The sequence below is a fragment of the Crocodylus siamensis genome, chromosome 4, assembly GCF_052110815.1.
Source record: "Crocodylus siamensis isolate JL-2025a chromosome 4, ASM5211081v1, whole genome shotgun sequence".
Lineage (NCBI taxonomy): Eukaryota > Metazoa > Chordata > Crocodylia > Crocodylidae > Crocodylus > Crocodylus siamensis.
This window is the reverse complement of record NC_143398.1, coordinates 156,815,406-156,832,968: the sequence shown is the minus strand read 5'-3', so window position 1 is coordinate 156,832,968 and position 17,563 is coordinate 156,815,406. Positions and strand designations below refer to the sequence as shown.

The window sequence follows — 17,563 nt, the reverse complement described above, 5'->3', positions numbered from 1 at the left end:
GCTTTTTCTAGATCTTTGGCTGCTCCTTTCATTTGGCTGTTCCTTCCATTAAGTGTATTAAGCTTGGATTGTAGGATTTGCCCTCAAAGACATGGATTTATTGATTCAATTTCAGTTACTATTTATCACATGATATGACCTGGAGGGCCAGGGATCAGGGTCCCATTGTATAAGGCTCTATACACACACGTAGCAGGACACAGTGTCCCAAACAGAAATTTTGAGGGACTTTGTCCCTTCTGTACTCTGACACTGCTGCTCGTGCAGCCTTTATGTTAACCTATATGAATAACTCCAGTTGCCTATCTTATCACTCCTGAGAAACTAAGACACCCAATTTATTTTTATCATTAGTCATAGCAGTGGTGAGTACATGTGGACTATCCTTTTTTTTTTTTTTCCAGAGCGTTTCAGCATTTGACCATCAGGTCATTGGTTCCCAGCTTGCTAATTCTCCTGATAGTTCTGCCAAACAGAATAAAGGGCATCCTTTGGTGAAAAAGAGCCTGTTGTCTGGAATCACTGCTTTGCATCACTTCTCAGCTCTTTGTTCAGTTTCAGGTTTAGTCTCTGAATTATGCCCTGATTATCACTTCCTGTATTTTATCTTTGTAAAAAGCTTGAGGTGTTGGAATGCTAGAATGAACCTGCTTTCCGAGGCAGCTATAAAAGGGTGTTAGGACGAGCCCTACTCAGGCAATCCTAACACGTGATGACTACTAGATGGCAGCTTTCCTTGTGGAAAGGCAGGCAGCTGTGCCTTGCATGCATATTGGAACGGATAGGAAAATGACTGCTATTAAAAAAGCTTAGCATGCGTCTCAAACTGTGTGTTCTTGTGTTGCTGCATCACTGCAGTCTCTTCTTTTTTTTTTTAACATATCCAGTCGCTACTATCTGATATATCCACACTTCCCTACCCTTGCCCAGTACACAGGTGGAATATGAAGTCAAGCAAATAGGAAAATATATTTATAGAATTCACCAAAATTGATGAATTAAGCATAAATGACATAATTTAACATATGAACAACATGTGCCCCTGTTAGCTGGGGGGGCAAGGCTGCTCTGGCAGCAGCGGGAGGGTGGCAGTGGTAAACACAGAGCTCCCACAGATGCCACCAGCGCTGTTGGCGGCAGGGGGGAGGGGGCTGGCGACCACTCACAGGCGCTGCTGGCAGCATTGGTGGCTGCCAGTGGCGATTGCGGACTGCCCGCAGACACCGCCAGCATTGTCAACGGTGAGCAGCAGCTGCCCACGGGCATCACCAACAGTGTCAGCAGTGCTGTTTTGTAGGGGGTGCACCACCATGCTTAGGGGGTACACATGCACCCCCTACGTGTCGCCGTTGATTTAACAAACCACACAGCACTTACAAGGTAATGATAATCAACAATTAGTAATCATGAACTTTTATAATGACAATCAATAATGAACAAGTTTTATAACAACAGCTTTTATATCAACAAGCAATAAGCATTCAACACTTAAAACAATAAATAAGCAAAATTCAATAATCAACAACTTTCACTAGATAAGCAATGCTAATTTCTATGTTTCTGAGCTGGACTGCTGTTCTCTCTCTCTCCCACGCCCATGAATGCCTTCTGCTGTGTTAACTGGATGACACACAGCCACAGACACAGCGTACGTGCCTTGCAATCTCACTCAGCCACTCCGTGCAGCTATTGGTAGCACTGACAATCCTATCTGTCCAGGCATTGTTAACAGCCTGCCTATCTGGTCTGCATCTTTTCGGCAGAGGCATACCTTGTGGAGCTGAAAAAGAAGAAATGCAGAGAATTGAGTTTGTTGATAGCTCTGGGCTCAGCAAATCTTGTGAGCAGATAAGAAGCAGCCTGGCAAGCTCTTCTCGGTCATTTTTGCATGACCAGGTGGTGGGTTGCAGGCCCTGAGTTGCTGCAAACATTTTTCCCATCACAGCCTCATGGGACCCACTGCCCTGCATCACCCTGCACTGCCCAGTAACTGGCCAAGTCTTTAAAGCAATGCCCTATACCAACCCAAACCCACCCCCATACACACATCACCTCACAGTCCAGCCTAATTGCAGGTGTCAGGTCAGGTGACAGTTGACTTAAAGCTTGACCCAGGTCTTCACATATTAGTTGTGGAGGTCAAGGTCCCCAGTCTCTCCTCTTCGGAGGAATCCTCATGGGCCATTACTGGTCCTTCCGCTGTCTTCCTCGCTTGAGGCCACATGAGTCAAAGCTGGCGCTGGAGCGGAGGATGGCACAGACCTCTGATTGCCTCTGCTCATGGTGTTCAAGTACCCCCATTAGCGGACAGTGGTAATGATAGTGTGACACTTCATGCATAGCAGGTGCCCTATGCCACTGAGCTCCTGCAACTTCACGTTGGAATGATGCCCTCAGAATCTTGGTCTTCACTTTGCGCTGGGCCACTGTCATTGTGCCCACGCTCTGCAAGTCTCCTGGACATATTGAGGTATATGTGCTAGTTTGCACACAGGCTGTTGACAAACTGGGTTACCACCTCGGGGTCCCCTAGCACCTGTACCATGCTCTTTATTTCTGCATAGGACCAAGTGACCCTAGTCCTAGGCAAACCTATCTGTTCTCTTGTCTCCCCAGCATCAGACATGTTGGATCAAGCATCTCATAGATTTCACAGATGTTAGGGGCTGGGAAGGACCTCAAGATCATCAGGTCCAGCCCCGCCCTGCCACAGGCGAAGTCAGCTGGGATCAAGTGACCACAGCAAGAAATATATCCACTCATTTTTTTCGAAGGAATCCAGAGTAGGTGCTTGCACCACCTCTGGGGAGAGTTTGTTCCAGACCCTGGACACATGCACCATGAAGAACTTTTTTCTTATATCTAGCCTAAATTGGCTTTCCTGGAGTTTGTGGCCATAAGACCTTGTTATCCCTTGGGGAGCTTTGGTGAACAGATGTTCTCCCAAGTCCTGATGTATTCCTCTTCTATAATTGTAGGCTGCCACCAAGTCCCCCATGAGCCTCCTCTTCTCCAGACTAGAGTCCCAGCTCCCTCAGCCTCACCTCATACGGCCTTCCCTCCAGGCCTTGGATCATACAAGTGGCTCTCCTCTGGACTCTCTCAAGCTTCTCCACGTCCTTCCTGAAGTGGGGGGCCTAATACTGGCCATGGTGCCAAGGTCGTGGTGCTAGCAAGCATAACACTGCCGAGTCTGTAACTGTGCTGGGGGGGGGGGTTCTTCCTACTGAAATGCAGCACCTTACACTTCTCTGCATTGAAGACCATCAGGTTTTAATCAGCCCACCTTGAGAATGTGGGCCAATCCCCACAATCCTCCCCCATAATTTGGTATTGTCTGCGAACTTGGCGAGTTCACATCCAACTCCCGAATCCAGATCATTAATGAAGATGTTAAAGAGTACCAGCCCAAGTACCAAGCCCTGAGGGACTCCACTGGTCACCCTGCGTCACGTTGATTTTGCTTCCTTCAACTAGTACTCTCGAATTTCCCTTGACCAGGTCACCCCAAGAACCTTTTGGCTGGCTGTGGCTTCCATACCCCCTCACCCCCCCAGAACCCCATTAAACCCCTGGCTACTTTTATGTAAAAGCAACTAGCACGGTTCTGAGAACCTCATCGCAAAACTACAGCGCTGTCACTTTATGGATAGTGCGTACACAACACCAAGCCCTGCCGGACACAGTCCTTCCCTCTGGCAGTGGCACCCCCCACTTCCAGCTGAGGGACCCCACATTTGCCCACCACCCTTAATTCGGGGTTCTGCCTCTTCAGTGTTCTGCTGATCACCCCTTTTTTTATAAAGGGGGTGCTTGGAGACTGAGGGGCAGGAGCAAGGATGCCTGTGGCTTGGGAATGAGGGGCTCCTGCATAGCCCAGGAGTGGGGGCACTATTGGGGCTAGGGGTCTGCAGGTTGGGGGTGGGGGCAGCAGCAGGGACATAGACTCATAGATTCAATGAGCGGGAAGGGACCTACACAGATCATCGAGTCCAACCCCCTGCCATGGGCAGGGAGGACGCTGGGGGTGGGAGGGGTCATAAGACCCCAGCCAGGTGCCTATCCAGTCTCCTCTTGAAGATCTCCAGGGAAGCTGGGAGCACCACCTCTCTGGGGATCCTATTCCAGGCTCTGGCCACCTTTACAGTGAAGTAGTTCTTTGTAATATCTAACCTAAACCTATCCTCCCTCAGCTTGTGGCCATTGTTCCTGGTGACTCCAAGGGGGCCCTGGTGAACAGACTTTCCCTGAGTCCCTGCTGCTGGCCCCTGATAAGGTTGTAGGCAGCCACAAGATCCCCTCAGTCTCCTCTCATAGGGCTGGCCACGGAGGTCCTCAACCATACGAGTGGCCTCCTCTGGACCCTCTCCAGGTTCCCCACGTCCCTCTTAAAGTGTGGCGCCCAGAACTGGACACAGCACTCCAGCTGTGGCCTGACCAGCGCCGCATAGAGGGGGAGCAAGATCTCTCTGCAGCTGTTAGTGATGCCCCTGTTGATGCATGACAAGGTGTGGTTGGCTCTGCCTATTGCTTCGTCACATTGGCAACTCATATTCATCCTGGAGTCAATCCTGACTCCAAGATCCCTCTCTGCCTCTGTGCTGCTGAGGGGGTCAGCCCCTAACCTCTAACCATAATGCTGGTTCCCTCTCCCCAGGTGCAGCACCCTGCACTTGTCCTTGTTGAACTGCATCCTGTTCAGATCCATCCACTTCTCCAACCTATCCACGTCTGCCTGGATGCGGTCCCTGCCTGCTGGTGTATTCACTTTACCCCACAGCTTGGTGTCATCAGCAAACTTGAACAGGGTGCTCTCCACATCCTCGTCCAGGTCAGTAATTAAGATACTGAACAGCACCGGCCCTAGGACTGAGTCCTGGGGGAAGGACCAAGCCCTGGACAACCCAGCAACTTTGTGGGGGGGGGAGGGAGTTTGCAGCTGCTGGCCATCCCAAGTGACCACTACACATGGGTTTACTTGGCTCAAACACCAACCCACATTACCCCCACTCCTACCATCTGGGCAAATGACAGCGCTGTGTTTGAGTGATATTAAAAAATATAAAAGAGGATTTATTTACACACAAAATAAAGTTTACTTGATAACATAGTAAAATTGGAAATAAAAAATGAAATTCATTAAAGTAATAAAAGGGCACTTAGTAGATTACTGAGACGGCACAGTTTTTGGTGGTGATGATGTACATGCACATAGGAGCATGCTGTGAGCTGTAGGCACCCCCGCTGTAATTTAGTAGGAGGGCAGTATGAGGGGAGATCAGCAGGCAATTGTCATGCTGTGCCCCTACAGTGCTTAACTGTGAATAGCACAATGAGCATTTTTTGGGATTTTTTTTTTGACCAATCATATGTATATAGTGATGGAAAAATTTAAAACACCATTTCAATTTAAACTGGATTTAAATTTTAAATGGAATAAAAACCCTGTCACATGTACCAGTGCCCTAAACTTCTCACCAGACATCTTCAAGACCTCACTGTGCAGGGGTTTTCAAACTTTCTGAATAAGTGTACCCCTGGCAGCCAGATGCAGAGCTGTGGGGAAGGGGTGGCACCCAGCCAGATGTGAACTGGGGAGGGGGGTGGCAGCAGCCATCACTTGCAAGAGCCCCCCCCCCATCCAGCTGGCCAGGCAGCACCTGTGCAGTCTGCAGAGGGGCACCACTGCCCTCGTCCCTCCCCTCCCACCCCCTGGCCCTGCTCCTGGGAGGTGGTGACGTAGGACGGTGGGTGGCAGCACTCCATCCCCACCCACCCACACATACCCCCTACGGAGTTCCCAAGTACCCCCAGGGGTACACATACCCCTGGCTGACAACCCCTGCTGTATAGAAAGCTCAGTCTTGCTCTGCTCTTTCACTAGCAGGAACACTGCAGGGAAAAAAAATCAATCTTCCTTCCTTGCTGTTTATTTCTCTCCTGTCTGGTGCCCTCTGCTGTCCATGTGAGTCGTTCACACCTGGAAAAATACAGGTCTGGAGATGACATCCCCAATTCAGTTCACAACCTCAAGAGCTGCGCCCTTGTTGGTGTCACTGGGCATGTCTACACGTGCATTAATGTGCTGTTGTTACTACACATTAAGTTTAGTATCTCTAATATGAGGTACTAACTAAATGTGCAGTAGCCAGCACCACTTCACAGGAGCAAGGACACACGGTCTTTTTGTGATGCTTAATGTGCAGTAGACTAATCCTACTGCACATTAGCATGGCTTTTGCTGTGACACACTAATGCACAGTAGAATTAAACTACTGCGCATTAAGCACCTCATGTAGATGCGCTCACTGTGCACAAGTTGCTGTGGGCTATGTCTAAACTGCATGGTGACCTTAAACAAAGCTGTCAGGCTCCCTATTACCAAGTTCCCCAGCAAAGAGTTTTTCAACCACACAAAACTAGACTTCAGGCTGGATGTGAATAGGAGTGATTATTAACTGAGCTTGGGGCTTAAAGGTACAGTGCTTTAAATTTCACAAGTGTCTTGTTCAGGAGTTCAGATGGAAGAAATGACCCAACAAGGGAGGTCTGCAGTACAACCCTTGGGAGACCCTAGGGTGAGCATCTCTCCCTGGAGGAGATCCAAATCGATTTGGACAAGAGGAAAGTCTACATTAGCTGGCTGAGGAATTCAGTCAGCAGCACAAAACGCAGAATCAAGCAAGGGAGAAGCTATCTCTGTCTGCAGAATGGATGGGGAGGGCACCTGCATCTGGTTCTGCAGAAAACCATTACACATCTAGCCTTCATGGTTGTGACAGCACCAGTGAGCTGTTGCCATGCTCCTGCCTAAGTCTGAAGAACATCTACGACGAAAGAAAGAAAGGTGTGGTGGCTTATGTTCACCACAGTAGAGTGTGAATTACCACTGGTTGGAAATGAGTCTTGAGGAAATGGGGAAAAAAAACCTAACTTTTGTTACAACATTTCTACTGTCCAAACAGTTGGAAGGCTAGCATTGAAGCTTAGCTCTCTCCCTGAATTCCTCCCTTCCCCCTCAGTTTATTAATCAAATCACCTTTATCAGAACAGAAAAAAATTGTACCATCACCCCCTGCCTCCACAAATCCTGTGCACATTTTGAGTGCTGTCAACAGTTTGGATTAATATTCTGGCTAGCAGCTTCCCAGATCACTTGACAAAGGCTGGGTCAAGGCACGGGTCCAAGTTGTCAGTCACCAGACTGGAGAAGGGGAAGGGGTGGTTGATTTTGTTCACATTCTTGGCATCTAGCTGCCACTGTGGGCACAATAGAGACAGGCAGCCAAGACGGCAATCTGTTTATGCCAGGAAGTATTTTGGGATGTGTCTGGTTGAAAGATTCTATATAAAGGTGTCAATATACCTCCTTTGTCTTGAGACAGCAGAAGGGATCTTGCCAGACAAGGTACCTATTCCAGGCTGAAGGGAAAGTCTGAGCAGAAAGAACAGGCACATATCTTGGACAGAGAAGCCATCAGCTTACTTCTGATGGTGGTACAGTATATTCACAGTCTAACAAAAAAAAAACCCCCAAAGCGGGACTTCCAACTGAGCCACCTGACAGAGACAAAGACAACAGAAGCCTTAGAAATACCAGAGAAAGATGCTGGAATACAGAAACATTATTATTGATTCTAACCACTTCTCTCTATGGTAAAACAAAGATTAGCTTTTATCTTCAGTAGAACTCCCCAGGATGATACATCTACATAATGGCATTGCTCACAGGTCCCAGACATGGCAGCACAGGCAAAGACTCCAATAGAAAAATATTCTGCCAATCAATACAATTCATAGATGAAATGCAGAATAAAAATATTGATGTAATGAAATCTGACAGAGCAGATGCTTAAGGAACAGAACAGTGTGTTAAACAAACCTACAGTACAATCTGGTAGGCCCAAATACAGTCCGGTAGGCCCAAATATCTTGTTGGACATCATATCCAGTTGCTTTATTGAGGGTTAACTAGTTCCTATGGCAGATGGGAAGTGCACCTTCTGTGGATCTGAGTGGGTCCTTTTGTTTCCATTAATTGTGTAGCTGATTTCCTAGTCTTTGCATCCCAGCTCTTAGTGTATTTTTAGTAAACATAGGAAAACCATCACAAGCAGGATGTAAAGTTCATTTGCAAGGAGGAATAAACTCTCATCTAATTATCTCCATATTGTACTTCAACCAGTGGGAGACACTTGCCAACCTCTCTGGGAAATGGCTTTTTGGTCACATTCTCTGACACCAGGAAAATTATTAATCTCTTTCTGCAACAGCAAACAGAAGCTAACACTGAGATTCAGGCTCTTATCCTGCCTGCAAGTCCTTTTAATCCAGAGACTTAGACACTTCTATATTTGAATGGCATTCAGCAACAACAGATCCATCTACAAAAGCTGTGGGGAAAGGATTATATCTGAGATCACTAATTCCTGCTGACAAGTGATCTGGCCACAGGAAATTCTCATCAGCCTAAAAGCACAGACAGACTGCAGTTTTAGACAGATTTACGCAAACAGCCCTTCTGGGCTTCAGTAATTAGAAGGGCCATGGGCAGCATATGTGCTGGATAAGTCAGTTTGAGAACTGACTATGCCTTAGCCTGGCAAAGACAAACTAGCAATAGATCACCCAGAGAAAAATTCTCACCCAGCAAGCTGTCCTCAGTGAAGCCGGCTTCAATTTGGAAGGCAGGAGAGTCTATTTATGCTGGTTGTAATTACTGTTTATAAGGAGCAACTTCTGGCTTCACAGCCTCACAAAACAATGGGAGGGAGGAAGATGTATAGCGTAGGTGCTTGTGATTTTACTGACAAGGTGCTCAGAAGACTACTTTGTGATATTTCAGCTGAGTAGGTATACAGTGATCACTTCAGCCACCTCTGATGCATAGCTAGCTCCGGAGTGGAATGGAGATACTGACCTGTACCAGAAATGCTACTCATGTTAAGTACAGGAAGTGACTGAGGGGCCAGTCTTATTTAGCCTTCCCAAGCCTAAGTGGCATATATGTAACCATATAACTCTAGTATTTGGCGCACACAAAGGGGAATAGAATTGCCTCATATATGGTAACCCTCCCATCCACATTAGGGAAAAGAATTGCCTTGGGTACAGCAACCCCCCCCTCCCATAGTCAAGTGGTTAGGGCACTTGCCCACAGAGCTGGAGACCTGAGTTGTAATGTGCCTGCAGAGGTTTGAAGCTACATATGCATCCCAGAAAAGTGGTCAAACCAGCAGGCTATGGCCTAGGCACTACCCCATGTAATCTCCAACCCTCCTCTTAAAAAGCTGGGGAGCCACAAGAGGAAATGAAAAAACAAGAGGGTCTGTGGCCCACCAAAGTGAATGCTGCTGTGCAAAGGAGAGGATCCTTAGAGTAGTCTGAACTCCAGCTCCCCATGGGGCAGAAACTTTGCCAATGATTTTAAATACTAGGTACAACAGACCTGAAAAGAGGGCCTGGCTAACGTCTAACTAATCTGTGGCCTGATGATTAAAGCACTGTGCTCAAAAGCAGATGTAGTTTCAAACCCCACTGGGTGAAGACCTAGAACCTTTATTTCCTCATCTCCGAAAAAGTGTTCTAAACACTATGCTTCTAACCTAAAAGATGGGAGGATCCCCCACTTATGTTCCCCACCCCCAATTAGGCTCTTTGCTCCTTAAAAGTGACTGGCGCAGGCTTATTTCACCCCTGGTGCAGGGCAGGCCTATTGAGCATGTTCAGTAAATTAGCATGGGCAATGCTTAATCCCAAACTGTGCATAATGCCAAAAGCTGCAGTTATACAGCTGCCAGCCCATCATTTACGTGCATGGAGAATTGAATCTGGCCCTGACTTAGCTGAAATTTCAGGAGAAATTTAAGCTGGGCAAAACCTAACTGCCCAAGTTGAAATGTAGTGAAGACAACAACAGTGCTGGTGTGATGCTCAATGAGAAAACTCCCCTTCTGGGGCAGGTTTAGCTTATGACTCTGGAAAACAGTGCTTCAGCATCACAGCACTTCTGGGCCACTCTGCAGGACTGGATTCAGAATGGATCAGTAAAACCACTTCCTGCAGCACCTTAGCCTACTCTGAGGATCTCCCAATCATCCAGAGACCTATTAATGCCCGGTACCAAGGCCTACATATCCTATAACCATTTCTGAAAAAAATCCAGATGAGCCAATGTCACTAGTTATGCTGTTAAATTGTAATTGGAGTGTTTCTGCTAATGAAAATCATTAAAAATGTCACTTTGGAAGAGAAAGTATAAGGGACAGAGTTTGCATCTGTGAATTGCTATCCATCTGTTAGATTTCATACCATACCTGTCACCATGGTGATACTTAAGTAACAAAGGTACATTCACAAGTAAACAATTCTGCCTGTGCCTGAGTAAAATCCTTTGGGGATGATGCTATAAGAAGAGTTGTTTACACAGCAACCTAAAAATCTTCTGTTCTGTTTCAAGATCCCACCACTTCCCCTGCTGTACATCTTCAAAAAAGCTCTGGGAAAAAAAAGTCTTCTGTGATATGGCAGAGGAAAGCTGAAGTCCACCAGATATAGCTCAACAGTACCTTTGCCAAAGACTTTGGCCACTATAAAGTTTTCCAAGTCTTAACTATTTGAGTCCTGGAGCAAGATCATGCTTTCCTATTGCTCTAGGATACCAAGGAGACTGATGTCACTGAATAATTAACTGACTTCAGGTCTGGGCACTGTTTCTGTATCCAGAGATGGCTGGGATCAGAGCCTCTTATCAACCCTACTTCAACTCCAGTGCACTGTAGAGACACGAGATGGCTCACTCCAGTACCAACAGCAGTGTAGCTACAGCAGCATGGAGCTTAGCGCAGGCTAATTTAGAACTGAAGAAACTGTAAATTGGCCACACTGGGCTCAGAGCTCCTATCTAAGCTCACATCTCCTTGGTGGCAGCAGCAGTGGCAGTCCCTTGATACGAGGATGACAGTCTTCCAGTAAATAGGGAAGTCATAGGTGAGTCTGCAGATGGCTGAGGAGGCTGATCCAAGATTTGCACGTGGGATTGCAGATGTGACAAATAGGTCCAGGAAGAAAGGGGCACACCCTGGTAATCTTGAGTCACAGTTCTTTCCCTTTGTGTTTCTCGTCTGCCCACCTCCATAGCAAGACAAGTTTGCTCAAAACGACTGATGCCTTGTCATGCATCCAGCTAGCTTGGGTGTCCCTGCACGGTGCTCCCGTGACCACAGCAGACCGGAGCAATTTTTTCATGTGTCGATGACCTGGAACTGCTTCAATCTAGTGACAAAAACCCTCTGTAAATGTCGTGCTCCCACCTATACACCCTTGAGGGCCAGGAACCATGTCACCGCGTAGCCCTATTAGGAAGTGGCCCACCTGGTTTGGCAGCCACCCAACGATGAACGTGCACCTCCTGCACGAGCCTGCTTTCCTCCATGACCTTCAGGGCCCCACAAATCCCTCTTTGGTTGGGTCAGCATATTTAGCACGCTGCCACCAGGCACGTGGACACCAAGTGGTGAGGCTGACGTGTTTCTGTAGCATAGCTTTTCTCTCTGACATGGGCTGTCTGAGGGACAAGGTTTTTTTTTTTTTCTTTTTTCCTGTTTTTTTGCACCAGTCCTGGAAGCACTGCAATACCAGGTCAATGCATGGAGTGGATGGAGCATGCTCCAGTTCCACCACCCAATACCAAAAAGAATCTGCTCAATATAGACCTCCTATGGAGGACATATCAGAGACAATTACCCTGGGGAGCTCGCCTACGTTGTCACGCTGCTTCCCCTGCCAGGACAAGGCACAAGCCTTTAGGCAGGTGGGCAGCCTAGGCAGTGCATTGGTGCGGGGTTAGGCCAGTGGGGCAGGGCGCCCGGGGGCCAGACACAGGCCAGAAAAGGGTGGCAAAAAAGCAGGTTGCTCTGGGGAGAGGGGTGGTGACAGGCATTCAGGGGACTGCAAGAGACCGCCCCAGACCAGGAGCTCGTGGGGAAGACTGCACCGGGCGGGATCTGACCCCATAGGCCCCGGGATCCCTTGGCTCCGCTTCCCTGGGCTGGGCTGGGCTGGCCCGGCCCAGCGCAGATAGCGCGTAAGCCCCCTCCAACACGGCGTCCGCTAGAGAACACCCTCCCCGGGGCCTCCGAGCCCTCCCCCGCGGCCAGGGCGAGGCTGCCCTCCCCCCACCTTCCGCGTGCGCCGTGACGTGTCCCCGCCCGCGGCCAATCGCCGGCGTCGCCCGCCGTGCGTGCTGACGTCACAAGGAGGGGCTATATAAGCGGGCGGCGCCGGGCACGCCCCCCTGACACCGTCTCGAGCAGCCGCAGCGCGAGCATCCGCCTTTTCTTCCTCGACCCGCTCGAGCCGCCCCCGACACCGTCCACCCCTGCCCGGCTCTCTCTGCCGCCCGCTCCCGCCGCTGCCTCCTCCGAGGGAAGGGAAGCGTATCGTATGTCCGCTATCCAGAACCTCCAACCCTTTGGTGAGTGCCTGGGCCCCGCCCGCTCGCCGCGGCGGCAAGATGGCGGCGGGGCTCTGGAAGGGGGGCCGGGCGCGGGCTGGCGGGGCGGGGCTTCGTGGTGGCGCAGTTGCTATTATCGGGCTCCGTTGCGTCAGCAGGGGGCGGGGCCTCGCGCTGCGGTGCAATGGGCAGCCGACTCGGCGGCGCGTCACATTCGGCGGGGCGGGGGGGCCTTGCTCCTGGCTGGGCCCTCAGCTAAACGCTCAAGCTGTCGCCCGCAGACCCCTTTGCTGATGCAAGTAAGGGTGATGACTTGCTTCCTGCTGGGACTGAGGACTACATCCATATAAGGATCCAGCAGAGGAACGGTAGAAAGACCCTCACCACTGTCCAGGGCATTGCGGATGATTACGATAAAAAGAAACTGGTGAAAGCCTTTAAGAAGGTGAGTGTTTGTAGTCTCCAGTCCAAGCAGGTGTTCAAGGCTGAGTTCAAAGACTTCACTTGCTCTGGTCACTTCCATTCTGCTTGTGTCTCTGCTCCCCTACCTTGGGGGAGGATTGGCCAGCTAATGCCTGAGCAGTGCTTTGCTGGCGCTTTTGTGGTGCCAACACTAAAGGGTGCTGTCTTTGCTCATAGAAATTTGCCTGCAATGGTACTGTGATTGAACATCCAGAGTATGGAGAAGTGATTCAGCTGCAAGGTGACCAGCGCAAAAACATATGTCAGTTCCTCATTGAGGTAAGGTGATCCTGAAGTTGATCATCCTTTCTTAAAATGAAGCAGTGAGGCTGCAGAGGTACAGAATCTCTAAAAGAATGGAAAAAGGTTGCTTCTGTGGCTTAATCATCAGTTAAGGTTAGCTCTGATGCTACTTCATATCAAAGAACGAGGTTACATACTTGGGGGAGGAGTTGCCTATATGTTTCTAATGCTTCATATAGCTGAAATGGCTACCATAGAAAACAAATACAACCTTGTTCTTGAGAGCTTGGTTTACTTGTTCTTGGATGTCTTGCCCTTTTCAGTAATGAGAAAGTAGGAATAATTTGCCAGGATGTGAATGGTTGTTTTTTACTTGCGTTGTAAAAAGTGTATCCCTCTCTTTCTTTCTTTTTCTTTTTTTTCCCCCCCCACCACAGATTGGACTGGCTAAAGACGACCAGCTGAAGGTCCATGGGTTTTAAGAGCCTGTGGGCTACTGAAGCTTTATGCAAGAAGATTTCCTTGCAATGAGTAAAATTCGCTTCTGTCCCTTGTCATAAGTTTAAAACCTGCCGGCTTGTGTAATGTAACAATCTTGGGTCCACTCTCTCTCAGTCTGGACTAGTGTAACTCAGTGTAATAAACTGACAAGAGCCCATGCTGTCTCGTCTTGCATTTCCTCATTTAAACAGAGGTAAATCAGGCATTTGGTAGTGCCCTGCCTGGAGCTAGAAGTAACCAGATGCTTTCAGATAAGTCCAGGGACTCAACATGTGTGTCCAGAAACTGCCTGAATCTCTTCTGAGTCCAGCTTCCTTTCCATTTCAATGGACATTAATACTTAATAAGGTGCCTGCAGTGGTCCTAAATGGAATAAAGCACAAAACGTGAGCTGTGACACTGAATGGGAAGATAGCATCCTGTAGGCAGTACTTGCTTCTGGAGGTAGATGGCTTTGGGGAATCTTGACTGACCAAGAAGAGTAACTGCAGAAATTTGCCTTCGGAGCAAACTAGAGTGACTGCTCCAGGGTGGAATGTTTGGACTTCAGGTTTGGCCAGACATCGATATTGTTAAGCCCAAAGATACAGGGGGTAAAGTACTGGATGGAAACAACCTTGGATTAAACTTTTGACAAGGGATCAATCTTGAAATTAATGTTAACAAATGTCATTGTAGATATAGCTGCAGAGCTTACCTGTTACTAGCCACTGCTGCCCAATGCCCTGTGAAGTAACAGAATTTTGGTTTCAGTTTTAATGTTGTATGTAATGTATTTAAAGTCTTATTTAAATAAAAATGGTTTTCAAAAGCATCGGCCTCCATGGATTCAGTTCCATATTGCTGTCAGAAGATCTTCAGCTACCACAGGCATGGGGTTTAAGTAGTCTTGCCATGTATTCACAGACGCACGCACACACCCCCCTCCCCTTAAGTAAAACAGTGGAGTCCTTTGAAAGGTGTTTTGGGATGGAAACGATCCTGCAAACTGCTTGTCTTAATTGAGCTTACTTGCAGTGTTTGTTCATTCCTACAGTGTTCTTAGTACCAAGCAAAACTTTTGTTGTAGGGTCTCACAGTAATAGACATTACATAGAAGTCCCTTGCTCAACTAAACCTTTATAGTCTTTATAATAATTAACTAAATACAATATAAACAGATGAGACACAAGGGAACTGTGTTAGTACAACGTCTAATCTAATGGAGTTCTGAATCAAGGACCTGAGAAGATCCCTGCTTGCTGTAGCCTGTTGCATAATATGAACACTGCTAGCTGAACAGGATGGTAAAATACAAGCCTAGCATAATGGTGTTTCCTCTTCCCTTTTTTTGAGGGCTTGAAAGCAGTAAACAAAGCTATGAGTATTCACTTGGCCATATGCAAATTCCTCTGCTAGAAGTATTTCCACACTCCCTTTTTTTCACAGGCACTGTATTTGGTTTTTAGCACTTCTGCTTAAGTTGCCCAGCTGATGCTTAAACTGGTCTATTTATCAGTTGCCAGGTAGGTGAAACAAATTTTGCCATGGAAACAATTCATGTTTGGCAGAAGGTAGAGTAGGTATATGCACCTTTAGAATCTCTAAATGAAGATACATAACAGGCTTTTGTGAACCTAAGCTCACTCATCAGATGCTGTGAAAGAATAGCATAGAGCAGGGGGCTATAGAGTGGAGTAGGTGATTCAAATACAAAAGATGGCAAGGGAGAGAGAACAAAGGTCTGTCAGAAACTGATCTGGATAAGGGGGTAAAAATCAGCAGTCCCTTTTGAAATTGTTCTTAATCCAGTCTGGACAATTTCTTGTTCCACAATTGTCCATTCAAGCTGCTTAAATTTTGCTGCCTAAGACAATCCTGAAGTCAGCAATAGAATGTCCAGGAAAGTTAAAAGTGTTCTGTTATAGGCCTTGGTTGACAGGTGGTGTCATTAGCAGATAGGCATTGTCTTTCCTGGGTAACATCCCTCCTATGCAATCTCTTCTAATGCAGTTGTTTTAGCAGGTTACTGAACCCCTGCTGTGGAGCCCTGCTTTGCCCAGTTGCTAATCCTGTGTGGAAACTACCTACTGCCTTGTGGCCTCAAAATGCTTTAGCTGAAGCTAGCAATCTGCCTCTGTTTAAATGTGGTATCTGAGTTTGTGATATTAGACTGTCTGCATGTTGGCAAAGCTGTTGAAGTTGCAGGGCTTCTAACTAGTAGAGAACTTGCAATGGCTTGAGTCAGAAGAGAAGCTTCTTACAGATACACTGACTGCAACAGCCTGCCTTTGTTCAGAGGGAAGGAGGAGTGTTAGTTGTAGTACAAGACATTTGACTCTGCTCTGCCAAAGTAGGAGGACTTGCTATGCTGGATTAGAACATTGCTCCGAGCAATGATCACATCTCATGAGCTGGTGGCTTTCTCCTGCTGACAGTGTAAAACTTCTCTGTATATTGAAATGAAAGTAGACTTCAGAGAAGGAAGTGCCAAACCTGAAGTGGCTTAGCAATCCAGTTTGTGATTATGCCCACTTGGTTTTTCCTATCCCTCAGGTGGATGAAAAACCCAACTATAAAACCTTTGTGACTTTAGAAAATAGATAGTTGATCAATACACATCACTGATCTGCATAGGGGCTCACTTACACCTACTTGTATGTGGTAACAGCATGTTTTAAAATCATCTGGACTTCGCTGAATGGGTACCTGCAGTTTAAGGTGGTGAGGAGGGAGGAGCAGGTGCTGCTCTCCTAGAAATTTGGGAGTTTTTAGTGGCAGCTTGGCCTTGAAGGGATTGCTTCATAAAATCTAATTACACTCCAGACCTGTTTGTGTTTTGGTGTGATGATCAAGTGGAAGTCTGCCTGGCTTGCACTGGTGCCTCCTGCTGTTACTTGAAAGCCCCTCAGATGCCTGGAGGGTTTTGTTTATGTTTGAAAACCAGTCACCAGATCTGAAGTCCAGGCAGAATTTTTTTTCCTTTGGGTCTGCTTTGCAGTGGTCTTGGCAGTGGACAGATTGTCTTTTTTAGTAGTGCAAGCATAGTCCTCCCAGATAAAAGGAGCTCAAACAATTCTAGCAAATTCCCTTCTAAGGCATTGGTGGTACCCTCCTCTTTTCTGCTTTTCACCTGTGGCATGAAGTAGGGTGCTCTGTGGCTGTGGTGAGGGATAGAGTGAATGATTCTGTGGATGCTTTGTACGAGTAGTAGCCTGCAAGCAGGGAGACTTGATGGCCTAGGGGACCGCTTTCAAGTCCTGATGGAGCCTTTGGTTTATGACACTACCCCTGTTTACTCTCCTGAGAGACCTTGCTAAGAGAAATAATTTGCTGCAATTAAAGCAGTTTGGAAATGCATTACAAAAGCAAATGATTCAGCACAAAGACTCTGTTTCTAAAAGAGCTGTGACTGTACATGTTATTGGACTAATGGGGGCAGGGGCTGATACTGCTAAAAATCTGGAGGGTTGAGGAGCTAGGAGACTAAATGCCTGATTTCATAGTAGCTAGGGTCAGGAGGGACCTGAACAGATCATCTAGCCTGACATTTAAAAACCAGCTTTGAAAGGGGGCACCTAGATTTGAACTAGGGACCACTTGATCTGCAGTCAAATGCTCTACCACTGAGCTATACCCCCTCTAGTCAACTGCCTCTGCACCAAATTGCTTTCATGGATAGAAGCCATGACAGTGACATGTGCTTTAAGGTAAATCTGAGCAGTGTATATGATCCCATAGAGGGTGCTCTGGGGAAGAGGCCAGAGGAAGGCTCTGTTCTTATTTGACTGAGGGCTGGCTGCTTTGCTTGCCCTTTCTTTATGATTCTCTGTAAAATACAGATTGCCTAGCAAGCTCTCGGGGGACAAAAGAGTTTTCTGGGGGGTGAGTGGCCTGATTAATTCAGGCTGCCGCCATCCTGAA

General features: G+C 47.5%; 1 protein-coding gene, 1 non-coding gene and 1 pseudogene across 2 annotated transcripts; 1 reads left to right on the top strand and 2 right to left on the bottom strand.

Moving 5' to 3' along the window:
• Window positions 1-11,603: 11,603 nt before the first annotated feature.
• LOC149866896 (U2 spliceosomal RNA) lies at window positions 11,604-11,758 on the bottom strand (annotated as a pseudogene).
• Window positions 11,759-12,283: 525 nt separating this feature from the next.
• EIF1 (eukaryotic translation initiation factor 1) lies at window positions 12,284-14,474 on the top strand. Its single transcript, XM_090044433.1, has 4 exons — window positions 12,284-12,475; window positions 12,736-12,899; window positions 13,094-13,195; window positions 13,597-14,474. The coding sequence occupies exons 1-4, from the start codon at window positions 12,445-12,447 to the stop codon at window positions 13,639-13,641; spliced, it is 342 nt and encodes a 113-aa protein (XP_089900559.1). The 5' UTR covers window positions 12,284-12,444; the 3' UTR covers window positions 13,642-14,474.
• Window positions 14,475-17,208: 2,734 nt separating this feature from the next.
• Window positions 17,209-17,280, bottom strand: TRNAC-GCA (transfer RNA cysteine (anticodon GCA)). The gene has a single exon. It is a non-coding gene; the product is annotated as a tRNA-Cys (tRNA).
• Window positions 17,281-17,563: the final 283 nt, after the last annotated feature.

Excerpts from the sequence above, each read along its gene's own strand:
- EIF1 (XM_090044433.1), top strand. The coding sequence starts at position 12,445 with ATGTCCGCTATCCAGAACCTCCAACCCTTTG. Across the intron at positions 12,900-13,093 it reads TGGTGAAAGCCTTTAAGAAG|AAATTTGCCTGCAATGGTAC; the intron begins GTGAGTGTTTGT and ends CTTTGCTCATAG. Across the intron at positions 13,196-13,596 it reads TATGTCAGTTCCTCATTGAG|ATTGGACTGGCTAAAGACGA; the intron begins GTAAGGTGATCC and ends CCCCCACCACAG.